Below are 23,196 nucleotides of genomic sequence, written 5' to 3'. Positions count from 1 at the left end.
GCATTAAATTTTCTTTGAATTTCTTGTAGAATTCCACAGTGAATCCATCTGGACCTGGGCTTTTCTTTGTGGGTAAGGATTTAATTACATTTTCAATTTTGTTAATTGAAATTGGTTTATTCAGCAGTTTTACATTTTCTTGACCCAGCTTTGGTAATTTATATGTTTCTAAGCATCTGTCCATTTCTTCTGTGTTATCAAATCTCTGAGAGTAGAGGTTTTCAAAATGGGTATTGATGAACTTCTGTATTTCCACAGGGTCTGTAGTTTTTACACCCTTTTCTTTCCTTATTGCATGAATTTGAGTTTTTCCTTTGCTTTTTAAAATAAGGTGGCTAAAGGCTTATCAATTTTATTTATTCTTTCAAAGAACCAACTCTTTGATTCATTGATTCTTTAGATTGTTTTCTTAGTCTCTATTGCATTGATTTCTGCTCTGATCTTTATAATTTCCTTCCTTTTTTGGCTTTAGGCTTGACTTGCTCTTTTTTTTCTAGATCTTTGAGGTGTAGCATCAAGTTGTTTTTTTGTGTGTGTTCATTTTGTTTTTCTGATGTGGGAATTCACCGCAATAAATTTTCCTCTGAAGGCTGCTTTCATTGCGTCCCACAGGATCTGTCTGGTGAGACTTATTTGTATTTTCATTTGCCTGTAAATATTGTTTAATTTCTTCTTTAATTTCCTCTATGACCAACTAATTGCTCAGGAGTGTAATATTCAATTTCCATGGGTTTGTGGGATTTTTCAGTTTCTTTTGTCATTAATTTCTAGTTTTATGGTGCATTTCCTCTGTGGGCTAGTATATGGTGTATTTTAGAGAATGTTTCATGTGCTTCTGAGAAGAACGCATATTCTGTTTTTTTCCCCCCAGTGGAACACTCTGTATATGTCTACTAAGTCCATTTGTTCACAGGTATAATTTAGTTCTTTTATTTCTTTGCTGATTCTCTGTCTGGTTGATCTGTCCCTTTGTGTCAATGGTATGTTAAGGTCTCCTATTATAATTGAGTTATTGTTTATTTGATTTTTCATTTCTGTTAATATTTGTTTTGTATAGGGGGGTGCTCCCATATTTGGTGCATATATATTTAAGATTGTTATCTCTTCCTCTTGAAATTTTCCCTTAACTAGTATGTAGTGACCTTCTTTATCTCTTTGGATGATTCTTGGTTTGAAGTTCACATTGTCTGCAAACAGAATAGCTATTCCCGCTTTTTGGGGGGGGGTTCCTGTTGTATGAAGTATTGTTTTCCATCTTTGACTTTCAGTCTGTGAGTGTCCTTTTGGATTAGATGGGTTTCTTGTAGACTGCATATGGTTAGATGTTGTTTCTTGATCCATTCTGCCAGTCTGTTTCTTTTAATTGGTGAACTTAAGTCATTTACATTAATAGTTATAACTGATATATATTGGTTTACTTTTGACATGTTATCTTTCTGCTGTTGACTCTTTACCTTTCCACTCTGTTTAATTATTTGCCTTGTTTAGTGGGTTTTTTCCTATGTCTGTCTATAATGTTTTCAGTATTTTTTGCAGGGTTGGTTTGGTGGTCATGAAGTTCTTCAGCTGTTCTTTGTCATGGAAGTATCTTATTTCTCCATCCACTTTGAAGAACAGTTTTTCAGGGTACATCAGTCTGGGTTGGAAGTCCTTTTTCTTTAGGATCTGAAATACTTCACCCCATGCTCTTCCTGACTTGATCATTTGGGTTGAGAAGTCTGCTGTGATTCTGCTGGGCTTTTCTTTATAGGTGATCTGTCTCTTCTCTCTAGCAGCTTTAAATATTCTGTTCTTATGTTGGATTTCTGGGATGTTGATTATTATATATCTGGGTGTAATTTTCTTTTGGTTATGGTTATTTGGACTTCTATGTGCTTTGCTGATCTGTATGGCAGTTTCCATTCTCATGTTTGGGAAATTTTCAGCTATTACTTCTGTAAATAGTCTCTTGATATCATTTGTGTTGTTCCCTTCTTTTTTGTTTATAACTATCAACCTTATGTTGTTTTTCTTTGCATCATGTTGCAGTTGTTGAATTGTTGTTTCCTGGTTCCTTATTATTTTTTAAAAATCTTTCTTTCCTGTTCACTAGGAGCAATCTTATCTTCGAGGTCTGAAATTCTTTCTTTTTTTTTTTTTTTTTTTTTTTTTGTACCAGGGACCAAACTCATGACCTCATGCTTGTCAGGCTGACACTTAAAGCCACTGAATTAAATCTCTGGTCCAAGGTCTGAAATTCTATCGTCACTTTCATTCATGTGGTTTTGTCAACTTTCAATGGAATTTTTTATTTCCTATATATCTTTGGATCTGCTTCATGTATTCTGTTTGTTTCTTATATTGTTCATTCAAGGTTTCCATCATTTTGCATTGTTCTTCTAATTTTTTAATGATTTCTTCCTTAGATATGTTCAGCATTTCTTTCATTACATTTATCAGTTCTTGTTTTACCTGACTATTTCTGATCTTAGTTCTTTTATAGCTTCCTGGAGTTGTTTCTTTACTTCAGTTGTTATCATTTCAGAAATTTTAGATGTATGGCTTACATTTTCTTCTGTGTCTGTATCTCCTTGGCTTGCTTGGATTGGGCTGGAGTTTTGAGTTTTGATCTTTTGTTTTGTCATTTTCCTATATTTCTGGGTTTTGAGCAATGTTTCAAAGCTTCCCCCATGTGCTGGGAATCACCTGACCCACTTTTGGCTCCCGATGAAGACTGCAGGCAACTGCTAGCCACTTGGAGTTCACTGGGCGTGACCCAGTTAGGCCTGCAGGGATCTCATGTGTGTCCTCTGGTGATTTTGGAAGTGGAGTGTGGTCTTACCACCTGAGAGCGACATTCTAAGGCTTCCCCGTGCGCTGGGATTCAACCTGCCCATGTTCAGTGCCCAGGACTGAATTCAGGCCCATCAACCCAGAATTATTTGAAGTCTCATGGACAATATGTGCAGATTATGAGCAAACACTGCCTTATTTAATACGAAAGACTTGAGCACTAGGAGACTTTGGTATCCATGTGGGTTCATGGAACCAAGTCCCCAAGGGTGCCAAAGAGACAACTGTTGTCACAGTTCTCTTGGAAGAGGTTACAGAGTCAGTTTCGGTGGCTAATTCTTACTTGTGGTTTCACTGACTAATGGCCCACTGATGCCCAAAGGTGGCATCCACCATGTCAGTTTCAGGGAATGACAGAAAGAGGGCCAGCTGTCCCACACCTTCTCCACTAGTGGCATTGTGAGCACCTGAGAAGCCCATCAAAATTCAGATTCCTTCCCACCATCTTCAATTCTTGATCAGTGAACTAAGATCAAGAAGATTTCATTTTAACGTATCTTCCAGGTGCTTCCCAGGCCAGGGAGTTGGGGACCATACTTTGAAAAATCTCCAGAAGGGCAAATCTGTAGAAACAGAGCACAGATGACCAGGGCCACAGTGAAGAGAAATGGAAAGTGGTGACTTCATAAACACATGGTTTCTTTTGAGGGTGTTGAAAGTTTTGGAACTCCATAGTGGTGATGGGTGATTGGCACTATGATTGTACTTATGTTTGATTTGATTGCTTCTGCTCTGGTTGGCTCATTTGTGTAAATGGTTAGATATGTTTACAGCTTGACTATCTGCACCTGCGCTGTATGGCTCTTACATGGCTCCCAGATAAGTGAGTTGAGAATAATATATCCACTCACTTCTTTTTGTTCATTGCAATGCACAGCAGTTTAGAGGGAATAGATATTATCTGTCTGGGTCCATTTTACACACAAAATAAATAGGATGAGACAGTGCTAACAGGATTGACCATATCAATTGGGTTTATATCAGTTTAGCAAAATACCCCAGCTCATCAGCTTGTAAGAATAAAGGTTTAGGCTGGTTCACAGCTGTGAGGTTCCAGTCCATTATGGATTGGCTTCATTGGTTTTTTTTTTTATTTATTTAAGAGGAAAAAGAGAAAAACACAAAACAAAACAAAGCAGTGTAAGGTTACACATAATACAGAACTACAAAAAAAAAAACATAACAGTAAGAGATCACCTGTTAATAGATTACATATTATCATCTTGGAAATAGTTGCTCAAATCACAGTATCAAAGAATACAAAGTAGACATTCAAACAGAGAGGCTGCAAACAGCTGTGTTCGATGATCCAAAAACATTAATATAGTCAGCTATTTAACACCCCTAAACACACTTGCTGTTATATCCGTTAGAGCTCTTTTTTTTTTTCCTCCCTCTCTTTTTTACACATATCATGGAGAGATGCGAGAAAGCCAAACACTACTCTCCCAGCCAAAAAGCAAGAGACAGAAGGGGACTGGAGTCCACCATCCCCTCCCAGTGACCCCAAATCTCCACTAGGCTCCACCTAGTGGAGATCAGGGATCTACCACCTCCCAATGGCAACTTCCTGGGGACCATATGCACTGGCCTATGGGTGACATAAGATCCTACCCTACCATAGCATGGTTAGCATGGCCACTATCATACAAACATGATCTTCAAAGAATAAAACACAATATCCACAATGATTTGTAATGAGAAAACTGACTTTGGAATCTTTTCTGTCACCTTTTCAGTGAGCTTCTCACTGGATAAGCAGTTAAAAGTGTTATCGGGTACAAAGATTGATTCACCACTTGTATTTTAGAATAATCAGGTATTTCAACAGCAGTGAAGTTTTCCACAATAGGTGTGCATTGGTCACCTGCTGACAAGCAGACTGTAACGTATCTAGGAGTCCCTTAAGATAGATGGAAAAGTTGCCAAGAGAGCGGAGTCCCCACATGCCCTCGCATCTGCCCTTACGTGGCATCACACCTCCCCACAGCATGTGGGTCAGGACTTGGAAACTGATGTTGTTTGCAAACACCAACTGCAAGAACCATTTGGGGTTCCCCAGGTTTTCTAATGTCCTTTCTCTGTTCCTGGGTCATCATTTCTCCTATTTCTTTCAGTTGGAAGAGTTTCTAGGTCTCACTATTCATAACTTGGACACATCTGAAGAGCCCTTCTTGGGTATTTGGAGGGATAGGCTTCATCTGGGGCTTCACTCATGTTTCCTCTTGATTAGGCCTAGGCTATGGACTTGGGAGTTACCTCGTCATTACACTGTCTGGGACTCATCCTCGGGAAGGTAACTTCAGTCTCATGGCTGAAGTGGAGTATGCCTGATCTCCTCACCGGAAAGTTATGATTTTCCTCTCTCTATGCCTCTTATAAGTGCATAGTTGAGTCTGTCCCTTACCCAAAGGGAGGACAGTGATTTCCTGAAGCTTATTAATAATAATCTACAACAGGTATGTAGAATTCTTCCATAAGCAAGATTTGTCAGTTCTCTCTGCATAGCTATTGTCATTAATTTATATCAGTATATTTCCATAGATATTTATTTTATTCTGCATGCTATAATCCAATCATATAGTTGTTTATTTTGTAGCTAAATTGTCTCATCTTTGACCACTGGTGATTCTTTCAGTTTGGTTCTTTATCCCTTTGATATGTTCAACCAGCCTGTCTAATCCTCTATTTTTCTCTTTTTGAATATTTATTTTCTTATGCTAACAAGATGACCTGAGCTCACCTTGCATTTTTATTGCCCTGATCCTAAAACCAGCCAATTTTCCAAGAATTCCTGATTCCTTTTACTGGAGAATGGTGTTAAAAACAAAATGAGGTGCTAAAAGGGCTCATTGCTCCTGGGGTGCACTGAGGGTCCTCTGACCAGATGTAGTTAAGAAATAAATGCATGTACACTAATGTATACACACATATCTATATTTACATTTGCATCTGTGAGACAGATAATAGATAGATAGCTCCACATTTTTCTCATTATCTGGTATCACTTGCTCGATTTTAGTAGTTCTAACTGGCATTGCTGTGATCTGTAAATGTGATTTTAATGTTCACTCCCTTATGAGTGATGTGAGCTACACACACTTTTCTTTTCATGTACATCTTCAGTGTCCATTCAGATGGTTTGTCCCTTCTCTAATTGGGATGTTTGTTGCTGAATTTGAGTACATAAGTTTGTAAGAATTATATAAGAAGAAATATATAAGCATTATTTACAAGGTTTTGTTATATTTGTGATCTCTAAATATTTCTCCCAAACTGTGGTTACTCTAAGTGTCTTCCAAACAGCAAACAATTTAACTTTGATCAAGTCCACTTCATCACTTTTTCATGGACTATACCTGTTGGTGAGTGGGGTATTCTATCTAAAAATTCATTGCTGAGCCCAACACCCAACATCCTGCAGATTTTCTATGCTTACTTTTAGAAGTTTTACAGTGTTAGTTTTCACACACAGGCGTTTGGCCCATCTGCAGTTATTTTATATCAGCTCTGAAGTGTGTGAGATGCACGTGCTGCTTCTCTCTGCTTTTGTGGTCGTTTTGCACAGATGGCAGCATTGTTCCAGCATGATTTGTTAAAAGACTGTCATTTTCCCATTGACTTCCAGTTTTATCTTCATAAACATTCAGTTGACTGCATTTGGGGGTCTGTTCCTGGGTTCTCCGTTATATCCTGTCCATCTGTGTGTCTGTGTTCCCACTTGGCTCACCTCCTCTGCTCACCCTAGCTTCACACTGCTTCAGGTTCTGCAGGTCTTTCTACCTTATCCTCTTTTCACAGTGTTTTAATTCCTCTAATCCCTTTGCTTCCCACGTATATGGATACTTTCAAAGCAACTTTCTGGGATTTTCATTGGGGTTTCGTTGGCTTTAGAGTTGAAATCTCTAAATAATACTGAATCTTCAAACCCAAACATGACGCATGTTTTCTATCGAGATTTTCTTTGATTTTTCTTGCTTTATACTTGTCAGTGTACAGATCCCACACATATCTCACTAGGTTTAAGTACTTCAGTTTTCATATGCTGTTGTGAAGTTTGATTTTCTATTGACGATATGTAAAAATATGAATGGCTTTCACATGCACATTACCTCATGCCTGCTAACTTGTCGAGCAGGTGTTTTTGAAGAAGCAAATAACAATCTGTCCTTTTTGTCAATGAGCAAAATCTATTTTTCAAAGCACTGAGATAAAGGTGTTTGAAGGATAGACTTACACATTCTCTCATATTGCATTATTTCTTAGGAAAAGATCCACAAATAGCTCCTGTGCCTAAGGAAAGATCCCCAGTTACTCCACATTAAGGCAAGCAGAGATGAAAACCACTCCTAGCCAGTGTGCTCTGTCTCTCAGATTCTCAGCACTGAAAAGTGTGACAGCAGGGTGCTAATGGGCGGTGGGCAGAGTTTCTGGGCCCAGACATAAGGCAGTTCGACCCCACCTCACAAAATTACAGAAACACCAATTGTCCCAGCAATTTTGTTTCATTTCCAGAAATTTATCCTATGCATATTGTTACAAAAGTGTGACTAACCTATATACAAGATTTTTAAGTATAATGTTTATAACAGAAAAATGAAATAAATTGGATATGCTGTGTAATGTTATAGCTTACAGCATATTATGTAGACTTAAAATTTCAGCAAAACCTTTCTATTATTGGCAGATAGGATTTGAAAAATAAAATTATTAGTAATGTACAGCAATATTCTACTTAGATCAATATATCTCAATTAGAATTAATTTCAAATGTCATTAAACCCACGAATGCAAATAATGAACCTTGAAGTCAGTCCTTTAATAACTAATTCACCAAGTCTCACACCAAGGTTTTCAAAAGTATGCTGATTTTCCTGAAAATATTGCATTAAAAACAATTTAATTATAGCAAAGAGATTCTGCACTCTTAATAAAATTGTCAATATTAATTTCACTTCTGTCTCCTCCTTTTTTCAAATTTCGGTGTTGGATATGTTTACAATTCATGTAACATATTAGTACAGAAGCACAAGACTGTGATTTGTAATTTAATATCCACCTACTGGGGGTTCCCTTCCCTTCTTGTGGGCACTTGTGATAAAGTAGGGGAACTGCCACTCTGTAAGAGAGCCCTTGAGGCGAGACCCTGGCCAAGTTCTGCAACGAGGGAGAAATAGAGAGAGGTGGGAGGACCCTGAGGGTGGCTATGGCTTCCTCACAGGTGGAGGGTCTGTGAGCTGTGAGCACAGGGCATTGTGACCTTCAGTGCCGAGGAGTAGGATTCTAGAACCTCTAGCATCTGACACAAAGGGCTGAGGAATCCCGCTCCTTCTGAGCCCTACAGAAAGGTCCTTGCACTAGGAAGGATCACTAGTGCTCTGTAAGCATCAGTACTGGAATGACTCTCAGGAGTGCTCTGTCGACCACAGACTGAGTAAGTAGTACCAGAGAAGCATGTTTCTGGGGGCAGACAACAGGAACCCACTTCTTCAGGAGGACTCAATTTATTCTCACTGCGCGGCCAGGCGTGGCAGCACATGCCTATAATCCCAGCACTTCAAAGGTTGAGCCAGAGGATTGCTGTGGGTTCGAGGCCAGCCTGAACTGCACAGCAAGACTCTGTCTCAAAGGTAATGAAAAATAAGATTAAAAAGTAAAACAAAAACCTCTGATGAAGCCACGTGTTCCACAGAATAAGCAGTAACAACCCCTGGCTTGAAAGATACAGAGCACAAGGCTTGGGTCTCCCAATGCTATGACTCCTCTTCTGATTTGTTTGAGACCAGTAAGATTCTAAGACAGGAGACAGAAGTGAATTTTAGTAGTAAGAATTTCAGTTCTGCATCTTAGGTCTTATTTAATGCTCCACAATGCTTAACATGATGCCACAGGACAGGGACCAGCTCCCTTTTTCCGTAGTCAAATAATAAGTATTTTTTTAAGTACCGGGGATTGAACTCACAACTATGTGCTTGTAAGGCAGGCATTCATGCCTGCTGAGCTAAATCCCCAACCCGCATAAGTATTTTTGACTTTGGGTCTAGACCAGCTGACACAACCACTCTCAGCTCTCCTCCTGCATGTGAAAGTGGCCGTGGGCACTAAATTATCACGTGGGTAAGGCTTCTTCCCCCAAAGTCTTAGAAAAGCACGCTCCTGTGTGGACCCCAGCTAGGCCCAAGTATGTTGCTGCTTCGCTGATGAGGGACTTCGCTGCCTCCACCGAGACTCTCTACTTGGACCTGCCTTGAATACGGTCCTTCAATAGGAGAATCTAGTGCCCGTAAGAGAAATTAGTAACTTGAGAAGTGTCTAGGCAGAGACAGAAAATGCTCCTACATGAAAAATATGCATAAATATTGAGTTCACTTTACTCCGAATTCATCAGAACCCTCGGCTTGCCCTCTCTCCGGGAGGCCATGGTGTTTGGGAAGATGTATTAGGTCAGGGAGGAGAAGAGCATAGTGGAAACTGCATCCAGAGGACACAGACACAGAGCTCCCCCTTCCACTCCACCTCGAGGGAGGCTTTGACCAAGGACTCTGACCTAACACTCCTCCTCTGTGACCCATTGCCACCAGCCCCCACCCAATCCAATGCCAGATTTGCAGGGGGCCCTGCTATGACAGCAGTGGGGGAACCCAGAAAAGCACTACATTCACGATGTAAGACAAAAGACTTTTTTGAAGCAATGCTCCCACATTTGGAAAAGCATCAGAGAAGGGGGTTGGAAGAAAGAATAGGATTCTCTTCTTCCCTTCAGTGAACTCCCAGACAGTAAATCTTAAAGCTTTTCACACAGGACCACGCCTGTCTGCTCCCTGGCTGCAATGGAGTGTGAGCTTCTACATATGCAGGCTGTGCCTCCCCTTCAGAGTTCTTATTTTCTATCTGGAGGTTACAGTAGGAGTCCAGCATGTCCCCTGTGACTTCCTCCTGGATCTCCATAAAGAAGGGGCCATTGCTTTGCTTTCCTGATGTTGGGTGTGAACATAGCTACGTGGGAAAAGACCCTGCAAACTTCTGCCTTTCCTGTGCAGGACTGGCGCTGCCCAGCTCCTCTCTTTTTCCCTGATGGAGGTTCTGAATGATTGAAAGTGACAGGAATTACTTTGTCAGGGCTGTTCCCAGTCCCAGATGCTAGACGTGAGGTTCCCATGGGTGACAGATGTGATCTTGGATTAAGTCAAGATTAGCTAACTGCTCTCTTGATCTTTGACAGATCCTGTGTCGGAACAGGCGTAAGGATGAAGGCCACTGGGGTCCTGCTCCTGATTGGCTTGCTGGTCACAGACATAGAGTCCAGAGTCTACACTCGCTGTAAACTGGCAAAGATATTCTCAAGGGCTGGCCTGGATAATTACGCAGGCTTCGTCCTTGGCAACTGTGAGATTTCTTCCTCCTCATTCTCTCCCAGCCTCAGCGTCTCTTCGGAGATGATGTGGGTCCTTCCTAAGGAGTTGTCCTAGCGTCTACATGCTCAGGCCTCCCTAGGGATACACCAGGGAGTCCCCTGTTCTCCTTGCCTGCTGCTCTTGACACCTGTCCCTCCCGGAGTCCTCATGTTCTTATTCCTGGGGTCTCGTGCTTCTGACACCAGGGGAAAGGAAAACCATAGCACCCTGTTGGCAGTGTAGAGCACTAACCTGGACTCTAGCACCAGGATTTGGCTTCTGGCTTGGTGTGCAGCTTCTGTTATGGCATCCCTGCCCTCAGGTGTCCCGTGTGGGTGCCACCTGCATTGCCCCACCAAGGTCTCCTGGGAGGAGGCAGCTAGGTAGCACAAGTAAGGGAATTAACCCTAAAAGCAATGCTCTCCTTCGCTGACCTCCAGCTTCTGCCGCCCGCCCGCAGGGATCTGCATGGCGTATTATGAGAGCCGCTACAACACCTCGGCTCAGACTGTCCTGGATGACGGCAGCACTGACTATGGCATTTTCCAGATCAACAGCTTCACGTGGTGCAGAGACAGCAGTTTCCAGAAGAACCATTGCCACGTCGCCTGCTCAGGTACACACTGAGTTTTCCAAAGTCATTCTCAGGAATGCAGGGAAGGACGCTCACCACCTATTTCTGCTCTGACCAAAATTTGAAGTTCAAATTTGCAAGTTGGCAGCCCCGACACTACTCAATAGTTCCAAACAGTGACACTCACAGCCGTTTCCAGTTGTGCAAAGATGACTAGTTCCTTCTCAATGGCTTTCAGTAACCTCTGCACACAAATTGGACAATGACAAATGACCTTACTGCCCTCTCTGCTGTAGAAGTGTTGGGCGTCATCGTTAGGGAAGGAGAAAGTCTTCTAGCTGTTTTGTGTGATCAGTTCACCCAAAGGATTGAAGCCATTTGTGCTTCCTCATGCAGATCAAGGCAAATGCACACAGCCCATGTTTTTAACAGTAGAAAGTAAGCTAGAACTCACTTCTAGTGATTCTACTCTGGTCACAAGAATACAGCACAGGGGATAATAAAAGACACCTGGAACAGGTGCTGCTTTACAGAACGGTATGAGGAAAAGAATCTGTGCTGTGTGACAATCATAGGTGTAGACGGACTGTGGTGGCTCCAGAGGAAGTGATATTATTAAGAAAATCATTGATGCAATGAGAGTTGACCTGAGGCTTGGAATGAAGATAAGGCTTGGATATTCAGAGATAAAGAGCCATTCTAGGCAGGGGACAGAGGAGCAAGGACCAGCCTGTGGGAAGATGTCGGGCAAGGGTGGGACAGTGTAGCATTCTTATTCAGGGCAATAAGCGGGATGTTGACGAGGATGCCCGGATGCACAGGCAGAAGGCTGAGGGCCACCTGCCTATGCAGAACAGGGCAAGTCAGGCTGAGGAGCTTGTGCAGATGTCCCCCCAGATCAGGAAGCAGGAGAGGTCAGTCAGCTGCTGCTTCGGAAAGAGAAGTCAGTGGACAGGGTGCAATGTAGGTTAAAGAAGAGACCATTTCAGTGCAACCACAATTACAGAGGTAGGAGATACAGAGGCCAGGATGAGAGTCACACTGAGCAGTGTGAGGAGAGGGATGACGTGAGAACTGCTGTCCCAGGAGGAGACAGCCAGAGGACTGTCACCACTATCCCTCCCGAGAAGAGAGCTTCTTCTGTTTCATTCATTCATGTACCTTCCATGCCCAGAATGACCCGCGGCCACCATGAGTGCTCAAATACAGAGGATGGGGAGAATGAGGAACAGGAGTAAAGTTAGGCACAAAATACATTCTATGGCACAATTTTTTGAGAGCAGGAAATAAAACACTTCATATCTCTTTGACACATAAAAGGTAGTAAGTATCTGTGTTGGAGAGTGGTGAGTTCTGAATGGTAATTTATCTCAGACATTCCCCCCACCCCTGCATTAGTAAAGAATGGGCATGATCCTCTGGAGAAGATCACTCAGTATTTGATCAGTGTTCTGACATACACCATTCTCTGGCTGAGCTAAAATCTACCTCCTTGTGGCTTTCTTTAACCTTAGTTCTTCCTTCTGAATGTATTCGAAACAACTTCACTCCATTTTATACATAGAAATGTACTAACTGTTTGCCAATCATCCGTATTTCTCATCTCCAGTTTCTTTTTAAGAATTTACTTATTTATTTATTTATTTTTGGTGCCGGGGATCGAACTCTCCACCTCGATCTTGCCAGGTAGGCACTTAAGCCACTAAGCTAAATCCCCAGCTCCATCATCCCCAGTTTCTTAGTATCTCCTGTGCTGAAACATTCAGCATCTTTACCATCCCATAGGTACAGCTTTCCAACCCTGTCTTGTCTTTTCTGTTGTTTGGTTTTGAGACAGAGCCTCACTGAGTTCCCCAGGCTGACCTTGAATGTCTAGGCAGCCCATGCACGCTGACCTCGAACTCATGATCCTCCTGCCTCAGCTTCCCAGGTGCTCAGACTCTAGGCACACTGCCCTGTTGTGTCTTGGTTTATCTCCTGAGCATCTAGTTTTAAATCCAGCCTTGCTATTCATTTCCTAATTGTACCGTGTGTTCTGGGCTCCATCTTCCCTAACTTTTTAATCAAGTAAATATCGCTCAGTATTTTGAACGTCTCCTTATTTTCAATTCCCTTAGTCTGCGGTTTACAGTAGACACCTAACCACATCTACCTTCAAGCTGGATACCACTGACAGGAATCCCGTCACCCTTAGGAACGTTCACCCGTTCTTTGGGCCATGGTGTCATTTTACGTCTGCGGGCCTCATACACTGTGCAAGGCATTTTATTATTTTTGCTTTTACACAGTTATCAGATTGGGCAGTTTTTAAGTGAGGAAAAGGGCCTCATTCCATTTATTTTCATCATAGTCACGATCACCCACATTCTGCCTTCTTGGGGGACTCCTTTGGGCAGAGAGTTAAGTGCTGTCCTTCTCTGTCAGCCTAAAGAACCCCCCCCCACACACACTGGTTCTGTTTGAGTAGAGGTTCACTTGTGAACACTCGTTTAGATTTTGTTTGCCTGAAAACGTCTCTATTGCGTTTTTCATTTTTCATTTTGCCTTCTGTTTTACCTCATTAACGAAGAAAAGTCAGCAATTTCCTCATTTTGTGTTTCCTAAATGAATTTTTGTCTCTAGCAACGTTTAAGATTTCTTTCTAAATCACTGATTTTCAGTAATTTGAATTGATATGGAATTGGTATTTAAATAGTTTTGTGTTCACTAATTATTTCAGATCCTTGAGTTTGTAATCTTGTACAAAATTTGAAAGAAAAAATTCTCCCTTAGGATTTTGATGACATATGCATTCAGTTGTTGATGTTTTGCAATAGGACACTGAAGTTTGTCTTTTTGGCTGTATTTTTTTTCAGTAATTTCCATGGCTGCATCTTCAAGCTCTCTGACCCCTTTTCCAGAGGGCCTGATCTATTACACCTATCAAGGAGCTGTTCCATTTCAGATATTATTTTGTAACTCAGTATTAGGTGATTTTCATACCATCCACCTCTCGTTATTCAGATTTTTCACTGCACCTCACTAATTATGTCACTGTTCAGTACGGCAGAGGTCCTGCCGGAGCTCACACAAGTCTTACCCGGATTCCCTCACCGTGGGAATGCCGTCATCTGCTGGGCTGGGGTGTCGTCAGACAGCTGCAGTGTCCTCCTAAATCCCTTCAGCACGTCATGTGATTCAGGGTTTTGAGTCCTGGATTAAATATGCATGTTTATAACACTTTTAACTTTTTTTCACCTGTGAATTCAGTCAACTGTTATTCCTGTATCTTTCCATTAACTAATTTTTCTCCTGTTGCTGGAATACATTTCCATGTGTACATTCCACAGGTAATAATTTTATTGGCTTCCAGACATGGTGTGTGTAACACTGTTGAGGGCCTAGATTAAATTGATTCTTTCAGGAGTGCTGGGTTTTATTTTAACAACCAGCTATGATCATTCTGATCAGCTTGGCCCTTTCAAGTCCTGCTCGGATGCCTGATGAGGGAGGCTCTGAAGTGTTCTTTCTGGTGGGGCTTGTGGTCCCACCACCAAAGCAGGACTCCCAGTGTCTCTTTCGCCTACGCTGGGGGTTCTGTAAGGTCTCTTTCCTCTGGTCGCTCAGAAGCCAGACCACTCCCAGCACTCTGTGAGTGGAGCAGCCCCTGCAGTTGTGTCTCCTTCCTCTTCTGGGATCTTCTCCTTCTGTGCCCCGTTATCCCTCAGACCACTGGTTGGTACCCTTATCCTCTGAGCCACTGTTACCTCTCAGGTGCTCCTCTTTGTGAATTCTAGCTGCCATCGCCTCCGATCTGTCTCTACCTCGGTTCCTTTCTCCTGCCTGGATCCACGTCTTTGATATCTTCCAAGCAAGAAGTCCTAGAAGTCAGTGGTGTTGGGCTTGTTTACTTCCTGTCTCTTGAGAATCATGATCCTGCACTGCCAATATCGTAAATAATTTTTCATTCATTTTTTCCAGTTTTCCAGCTTTTTATATTAGGGCATAAAATCTGTTTCTCCAACATGGACCTGCCTGACTTCGCAGATAGTTGACTAATTTAATATCGCTCACTATAATTCCAGTTAAGGAAGTCTAAAGAAAATGCATGTCTGTAAGACACGTTTTGATTCTAGGAAATCAAAGTGTTGGATGGGTTATAATTACAAGTGAAAGAACATTCGTATCTATTTTCTCACCATAAAGAGCACAGCAGCAGGGGCGGGGGAGGCTGGAAGCTCAGTGGTGGAGCCCTTGCCTAGCACACGTGAGGCCCTAGGTTCAGTCCCAGCACTTAAAAAAAAAGATATGAAATTTTTAGGGAACACTTTACAACAGAAAGCAGCATGTTGGCTTTATATTCTAATCATCCTTCCAGACTGATCTTCCTCAGTCTCAAGCCAGAGAAGCTGTAATCATGAACAATGTCATTCTGTCCCTTATGTTATAGAAATAAGGACATTTGCTATGAGAATCTAGAAACAAATTAACATTAGGGCATGTTTACAAAGAATATGACACATTTATGTATAATACAAATGCACCGCCTGCCTATTTCTGAAATGTGACAATCACTTCCCGTTCCAAAAAAATTCCTCCCTCCTTTCTTTATACTAATTAGACAGAAAGTCTCTTTTCCATATTTGCTATGATTTGAATTCCCCCTGCAAAGTTCATATGTTGGAAACTCAATCTCCAGTTCCAGTAGTAACAGTATTTGTTGGTGGAGCCTTTGGGAAGAATTTAGGGTAGATGAACTCATGAGGATGGGACCCCCACAGGCATTAGTGCCTTTATAGGAAGAGGGAGAGAGACCCACCTAGTGTGCTGGCTTACACCAGAGCATAAGCCCTTCACCATGTCCCTGTGTCATGGGGGCAGTAAGCAGATGCCAAGTGGGTCTAAGACCATGCCTTTGGACTCCCCAGCCTCCAGAAATGAGTCAAAAAATCTGCTATTCTTTATGAATTCCTTGGTCTAGGGTATTTCGTTATAGCATTAGAAAATGGACTGACAATTTACAACCCTAACTGTGTGTGTGTGTGTGTGTATTTCCTGATCCACTGTCAATCTTTGTGTTCCTCTAATGGCACAGGCTTTGTTCAGTAAGAGATGTTTAAGGAAAGAAGGTGGCCAGTGACTCTTCCCTGTAGTCTTGTCCACTTACACTGATCTTATTGCACATCTGCCTGTAGCTGAGTTGGCCTTTGTCAGTTCCGAGAGGGAGAAGAGATGCCTTTGGGATGTAGCTGTAATTTAGTTAGGAGGTAGAGGATGCTGGGAGGACACAGAGAGCCTTTGAAATAGAACTGAAACTAAGCCATTCTTCTATGCAGGTTGTTGCTGCTTTCTGTTGGGTGTAGGAGACTATTTCCCTGAATAAAGCTTTGGTTTCCAGCACAACCCTTTCTTTATTCATGGTAGACTGGACAGAATTGTCTCTTTAAAGTCAGTTGGGCAAAAACAATCACAGACTTGAATCCTCAAGAAAATCTGCCGCCTCAGCGCATTTCTGCCCTCTGCTGCACCCCTGTGCCCATGTCGTGATGCTTTACCATGTTAGCACCTTATGGGGGTTCTCACCTTTCCTAAGCAAACACAGTCATAGAGGACTAGACTTTCTACAGATCTCACCTGTGTAAGAAACACTGCAAAGTCAGAGGCTGACAGCCTCACACTGAGAATCTACACTGAGGGTCATCCTCCTGTAAACCCAGCAAGCGAACTGCCCTGCCCCCAGTCCTAGCCTTGTTCTTTGACCTCGTGCCCAAGATATGTTCCTGTCCTGGAACAGGAAAGTATAATCAGCTTCTTCCTCACGCCTTAGGATCCAGGCCCTTCCCATCTCATGAGGCCCCAGGGACCCCTCTTCTCCTAGGACTCCCGCCCCTCCCCCTCAACACAAGACCCAGGGTCTCACCTAACATGAGCTCCTGTTTAACACTGCTCCCAAGCACCCTGAACATGCACCAGATGCATTTAAATAACCTTAGAGGTAAATAGTAAAAGGTTAATAAATATATGTCATTGTTATCAACTTCATTAGCATGCATTGTTCCCAGGAGGGATTCTTGCTTAACTGTCCCACTGGAAAGAAAAAACAAAGGACAATGAAATTAAGCATTAGATTGAATACAGGCTCCTTTGTTGGGTGTAGGACCTCAGTTTTTAGAGATAATAAAGACCCAACCAAAATGATTGCTTTGAAGGTTAATGGAAATTTACCGTAATGAAATTTAACGTGTGCTTGAGCTGGAGTTAATTGCTTTGCTAGCTGTGGTAAGTGCCTCTATCCTTTGAAACAAGATCTTTTGTAAACCCACATAAGCTGACTTGTCCTGAAGGACCATCAGCTAAATGCTGATGAATCTGCATGTGTTCCTGCAGTTGTTGTCCCTTACAGGTGATACTTTTTGTTCTTTTTATTTTAAATATAATTAGCCACACTTAGAGTACATTTGAAGAAATGTACCACTACTTTCTCTTCTAGTGAAGTCCACATAGTCAGCAACTAAGGCAATGTAGTCAAGGAAGGCTTCCACCTCGTAGCTGCTGAGTTTACAAAATAATTTGATATTACTGTGCTCTGTTGAAATGTAGTACTTTAGGTTAAAAAATTTTTTGATTATTTTTCTGGTAATAAAAATAATGCACTTATACTGAAAAATTAGGAGACAGCCAAGAATTACGGACACTGATGATCTCATGATTGAGAGCTAATGTTTAACATACTAGTAAACATTAGAACACAGGAGTCTCCTTTTCTTTCCAATGCAGTGCTAGCCCATGGGACTTTCTGTAGTGATGGAAACCTCCTTGACTGGCACCATCCAGTATGAGAAGAACCAGCCGCCAGGGACCGTAGGGCACGAGTCGATTTTTCTTTTTGTGAGACAGGATCTTGCTGTGTGGTTCAGTCTGGCCTTGAACTCTTGGTAATCTCCTTGCCTCAGCTCCTGAGTGCTGGATTTAAAAGCTCAAGTTTTAATTGTGCTCTGTGGCAATTAAATGTATCATGTATTATTTTAAATGTTTTCAGCTTTCTTTCTGTGCAATTGACAAAGACTGTGTAGGTCCAAGGTATTCGATGCAGTCATTTAACATATGTACACGGGGTGAAGAGGTAACTGTGATCAAGCTAGTGACGGCACCCAGAGCCTCACTGGTGGCATCTGTGCAGTGTGCGGATGTGCGGATGTGACGTGAAAACGTAGCCCACTCTCTGTTACCAGGACAATGCTCAGGACCAGGCCACACTCATGCTGCTCTGCATCAGTCCCCAGAACTTCCCTCCTAACTGAACTCTTGTGCTTTCTGGTCCACATTCCCTCATTGAAGCTTCGAGGGACCACTCTCCTCTTCTTGGCTTCTGTGTATCCAACTCGCTTTAGATTTCTCTGGTTTCATTCATCTTGTGGCAAATGTCAGGGTTCTGTTTGTTTGTTTTGTTTTGTTTTGTGTTTTTCTCTTTTTGTACAGGGGATTGAATTCATGACCCTGCACTTTCCAAGCAGGCACTGGGCCACTGAGCTACATCCCAGTCTTGCAAATGTCATTGCTTTCTGGCTGAATAATATTCCACTCAGTCTACTTACACAATATTTATTTCCCTTATCCATTAATGAGTACAACTGAAATTTCAACAGTCAGATATGGTTAATGACTACCATATTGGTCAGTGTAGCTCTCAACAGCTATTTTTACCACACTGGAGACATGACATTACACAGGGGACATTTCCTCACATTACTAAACATCTTGTGAAAACATGATTTCAATGCCTCCTTATTTCACAATATAAAGGTATTATTCATTTTAACATCCCTAATTAGGAGGCAATTAGATTTTTTCCATTTTATCTCCTGTAAATAAAGCTATAGTAAATCACTTTATAAATAAACCTTCATCTACAGCCACGACTACTTCCTTAGGATAGATCCCAAAGGAGAAATTACTAGCTGGAACGATAGGAAATTCTCTGAGACATATTCCTGAGCAGTTGTACCTGTTACAATGGGTGCATTCCCACCAGGAGGTCCTCCAGAGCAACTGTTTCATTGTACCCATCAACGCAGACCATCACTCAGTTATCTTTTTTAAAAATCCCATGCTTTATTGATAAATTAAAATGATACCAAGTGGTTGGATTTTTGTCCATTGATCGGTGGTCATGATGATCATACAGATGAACCACTGAGGTCCCTAACAGAAGGCAAGTAGTAGCCCAGCTGCATTTGGGTTGCTGTAGATAGTCTGTCTACAGCCTCTTTCAGGATCTAACTCGTCCCTGCCTCACCTAAAGTGCGCCTCTCTGGGCAGCCCACACCCAGGGACTGAGTGGTGCCAAGATGTGCATACCTAGCCATTGTGCCCAATGGGGTGTCTCTGATGGGCATATTGGCTCCAGAGCTCCTGGCCAGCATTGCTGAGGCATTGTGGAACCTGCACCACCAGCAGGCATCTCTACTTCCCAGGTCCTCTTCCTCTTCATTTCCTCCACGGTGTGGGTCTCCAGCAGATAGCTTAGATCCCAAACCTGGCTCAGCATCTGCTCCTAGAGAACCCAGTTTGCAGTAGAGATGATGTAGGACCTTTCATATTTATTTGATTTTTCTGTTGTGTTAAGGATTATGAAATTACTTCCAGGCAAAAAAAATGTTGATATTAACAAATATTCAAAGATTTGTTTTGTTTGAAGCAATAGGAAAAGTAATAAAGATTGGTACATTTGGTTTAAAAATTGAAGTTTTCCACCTATGAAAACAACGTGAATAAAATCTTCTAAAGGCACAAAGTGGAAAATTATAATAGACAAAATTTAGTGTTTACCTAGAAGAAGAACTTATGTGACAAAGTGTGGTGAACAGTGAAAACATTGTACTGTCTTGTCTTGTGTATTTCTTTAGGACATAAAACAACACTCCTTTTGTGCATTCTCTAAATAGACTCTCACAAACCCATCAGGACTAAATTATTCTGAAATTTCAGGTAATCCAGGATGAGGATAGCTTTAAAAAACAACCACAACACAGCAAAGGTATTTTATTGGTGAAGAAATGCAACACAAATGAAAACATGGTTCTGTAAGAACAATCACAGTTCTTCCAGGCCTCTGGTTCCCAAACTAGTGAGAAAAGCAAAGAGAGCCCCTCAAACATCACCATCTCCGCTAACCCCTGTCTCCTGTGCTTTACAGCCTTGCTCTCAGATGACCTCACAGACGCAATTATCTGTGCCAAGAAAATTGTTAAAGAGACACAAGGGATGAACTACTGGTAAGAGTCCTTCCTCGGGCAACTCTGGCTGGTGTGAGCAGAATCTGCAGTGTATCCAAGCATGGTGGCTATGGGGAACTTTGACACCCAGAGGTGTGCAACAAGGCTGCCATGACCTTGTCCGTGCTCTTTCCCTTCGATGTGTAGGTGTTTGGAGAAGAGAGTAGAAAGGATGAGGGTGGGGAGAAGAGACTGAGTCAGACAAGCTTGTATCCTCACAAGAAGTTGGAGAAAGACGTGTGCTTTCTAATGGGGAATGGAAAGCATCCAACCATCCAACATAGTGAAGGAGAAGAGCTTGGGTTTGCTCTGGATTTGTGTAAGAGTTTGGAGGGGAAAGGGACCATGTCTGTTGCATGACAGCTCAATGGGAAATTTTTCTGGGTCTGATCAGAAGCCGTGGTTCACCTAGGACCCACTCACCCGAAGGCTGTTCCCACTGAACACTGCTAGCTGGACCACCCGCTTAGCGATTCCACACTTTTAGAGATGTGGGTGTTGAACTCAGTGAACCATCCTTCCAAAAGCTGTTTGTTTGTTGCTGAGGCAGAAGAAACAAAACTAAGGAGAGAAGTTTTAAGATAAAATACTAGACACCTCATGTCTCAGAAGGAACCAAAGCTACCCTCTGGGCATCACTGATTATTCAGCTAACTCTCCATGGGTCTGAGCCTCAGAACGCATAGGTTGATGTGTTTCTTGCTTCTTTCTGTTGATTCTGCTTCCCTCTCCTCCTCAGGCAAGGCTGGAAGAAACACTGTGAAGGTCAAGATCTGTCTGAGTGGAAAAAAGGGTGTGATGTTTTATAAATGGGAACCGGACCCAAGGCATCTCACGCTGACTCCCCACAGTGTATAATAGATGTCAAAATACTCACGTCATCTTGTCCCCTTTCTCCCAGTATTCATGCTCAGCACTGGGGAGGGAAAGCTGTGCTGTATTTAAAGAAAATAAACATTTCCACTTAAATGTCTTCATCCTGAATCAGTTTCAATGATGTCATAATAGCATGAGGTTAAGACTTGAAAAATCATCTCTGGAATGTTCCAGTCCTAAAATGAATAAATTTTCTTCTTCGAGGTAAGGAGTCCTGCTGGTGTAGCCCTGAAGTGGCTTACAGCCCAGAAATGGCTGCTTGTAGCCCTGAAATGGCTGCTCCTATCCTTGAATGACTACTCATTCAAACAGACTTTGAAGTCAATTAGACTCAGTGAGCAACCTTAAAAGGTCTCCAGGCCATGGTTTACCAACCACTCACCAAAGATATTCCACTGTTCTCCTCCAAAGCAGTGGACACACAGTACCTCCACAGGAATAGTTCTGTGTCCTTCAGAGGGTGGAAACTCTACTGGGCAAGAGGAAAACTGCTGCTCTTACTCTCAAAGTCCTGAGACTTCCCATGAGTTATTCTAGCATCCATTTAAATGAAACTTATCAACTTGAAAAGTCACACCTCATAAATGCTCATAACAAAGATATTTTTTTTTCAGTCTTAGACCTACTGGATTTGTTGTTTACCTGATGACAATCCTAGTACATGTAGCAGGGAGATGACCCCAGAGAGTTACTCTCAAGATGCTCCCTGCACCACCCAGGAGTGCTTCATCTAATGGTCTGTGTGGTGGGCACGTTGCTCCTGCTGGGTGTTTTCTTGTATTGCTTTCTGTCCATCTGTCTCTGCCCTGCTGGGGCAGAGCTGGTTGAAGCTGTCTTGTCCTAAATTTAGGTGAAAACAGTAGGTTCAGGTTGAATGCAATCTGACCTGAAGAATACAATAAGCTGAGTTTTTTTTGGGAAGTGGTGATGCCAGAAAATAATTTGCCCCCAAAAAGGAGGTCCCCAAGACCCGGCTAAATATTGGACCAATGCCCCAAAAAACCTTTCATCATATTTGTTCTCAACCACCCTGATTTTAATATGGGCTCCTTTCATAAAGGAGCTAAAGCTCGTTGGCTTTACTTTCATACTTTTTTAAAAAATGAACTGTTCCTAGTCAAAAATAAACAAACATGAAATATATTAGGACCATATAATCCTGGTACAATGTTGTGGGCTGTACAAACCATGAAGGGAAAACTTTGAAACTCACAACAACAATTGAGAAATAATTGTACCAGATGACTGAAGAAAATTTTAAAAATATAGAACCCATTAGTTGCACTAAATCAATAATCTGTGCTTGAAGAAGTCCATAAATATGCATTTTTATAATTATTGTCCAGTCATCCATCTGTCTCGTGGTCCCCATTTTTAGCCAGACCTCCTGCTTCATTAAAACCAATGGCACCAAGTTAATGAGCTGGCATGAATCTGGCGCCAGCCATTCAAAGACCAGGGGAAAGACTTTCAAAAAACAAGAAAAACCCAACTCCAAAAATGAAAGGTAATGGGAGGTTGTCTGGCCTTCCAATTTGATTGATCTTTCTTTTTGTAAAACTCATAAAATGGGTAAGCATGCAATCTTACTATTTCTCTCAAATGTTTTATTTATGCATTATTTCTATAAATACTAACAGGATGAAAAATGCATTTCCTGGATAATTTTCCATGATACCTTCAAAAATTTAAGAGGAAAAATTATTTCTATGCTTGGGTTATCCTTATTTACCAAAAGCATATTAAAGCTACAATCCACATTTGTATGTCTTTTTATATAGTTTCCAAGACATTTTGGGAATAGTTACTCTTTTTCCATTTTCTCCTCAAAACTACCTTATCAGCAGATTACCAGATCCACTCATCACATACTTAAATATTAGGGTTTAGAGAACAGCTTATTTTGGTATATTTCTTTGAGGACTCTGCTACCTGACTTTTGGGACCTTTCTTTCTACATCTCTGTCTTTCCCTATGTGTCCCAACTTGTTCTGTTATTTCTTCATACTTTCTACTTTGCTCTGTATTTTCTTTGATGCTTCTGAACCCAGTGTTCCATTTGCCCTTGGGTATCTTTGTTCGCACCTTGGAAAATCATGCCACTTCCAGGTAGCCTATTCCAGCCCACTCAGCTAGGGAAATTTCCTCTGACCTCACGGTTGGTGTGCACTCTCCAGTTAGGTCACCATACACTAGTGTTTTCACCCATTCTCTAAACCCCGTGAAGCCTGCACCCTGCTTCTAACTTCCATGCATTCCCATGATC

General features: G+C 41.9%; 1 protein-coding gene across 1 annotated transcript; it reads left to right on the top strand.

Annotated features, from left to right (window-relative positions):
- Nucleotides 1-8,236: 8,236 nt before the first annotated feature.
- LOC100730270 (lysozyme-like protein 1) lies at nucleotides 8,237-21,001 on the top strand. Its single transcript, XM_003468717.3, has 5 exons — nucleotides 8,237-8,266; nucleotides 10,055-10,218; nucleotides 10,687-10,842; nucleotides 19,976-20,054; nucleotides 20,794-21,001. Exons 2-5 carry the CDS (start codon nucleotides 10,080-10,082, stop codon nucleotides 20,861-20,863), a joined length of 444 nt encoding a protein of 147 aa, XP_003468765.1. The 5' UTR covers nucleotides 8,237-8,266; nucleotides 10,055-10,079; the 3' UTR covers nucleotides 20,864-21,001.
- Nucleotides 21,002-23,196: the final 2,195 nt, after the last annotated feature.

This window comes from Cavia porcellus, unplaced genomic scaffold (assembly GCF_034190915.1).
Source record: "Cavia porcellus strain 051 isolate PalLab524CR breed Dunkin Hartley unplaced genomic scaffold, mCavPor4.1 scaffold_7, whole genome shotgun sequence".
Lineage (NCBI taxonomy): Eukaryota > Metazoa > Chordata > Mammalia > Rodentia > Caviidae > Cavia > Cavia porcellus.
Note: the sequence above shows the minus strand (reverse complement) of the source record. Positions and strands in the feature narration are given on the sequence as shown.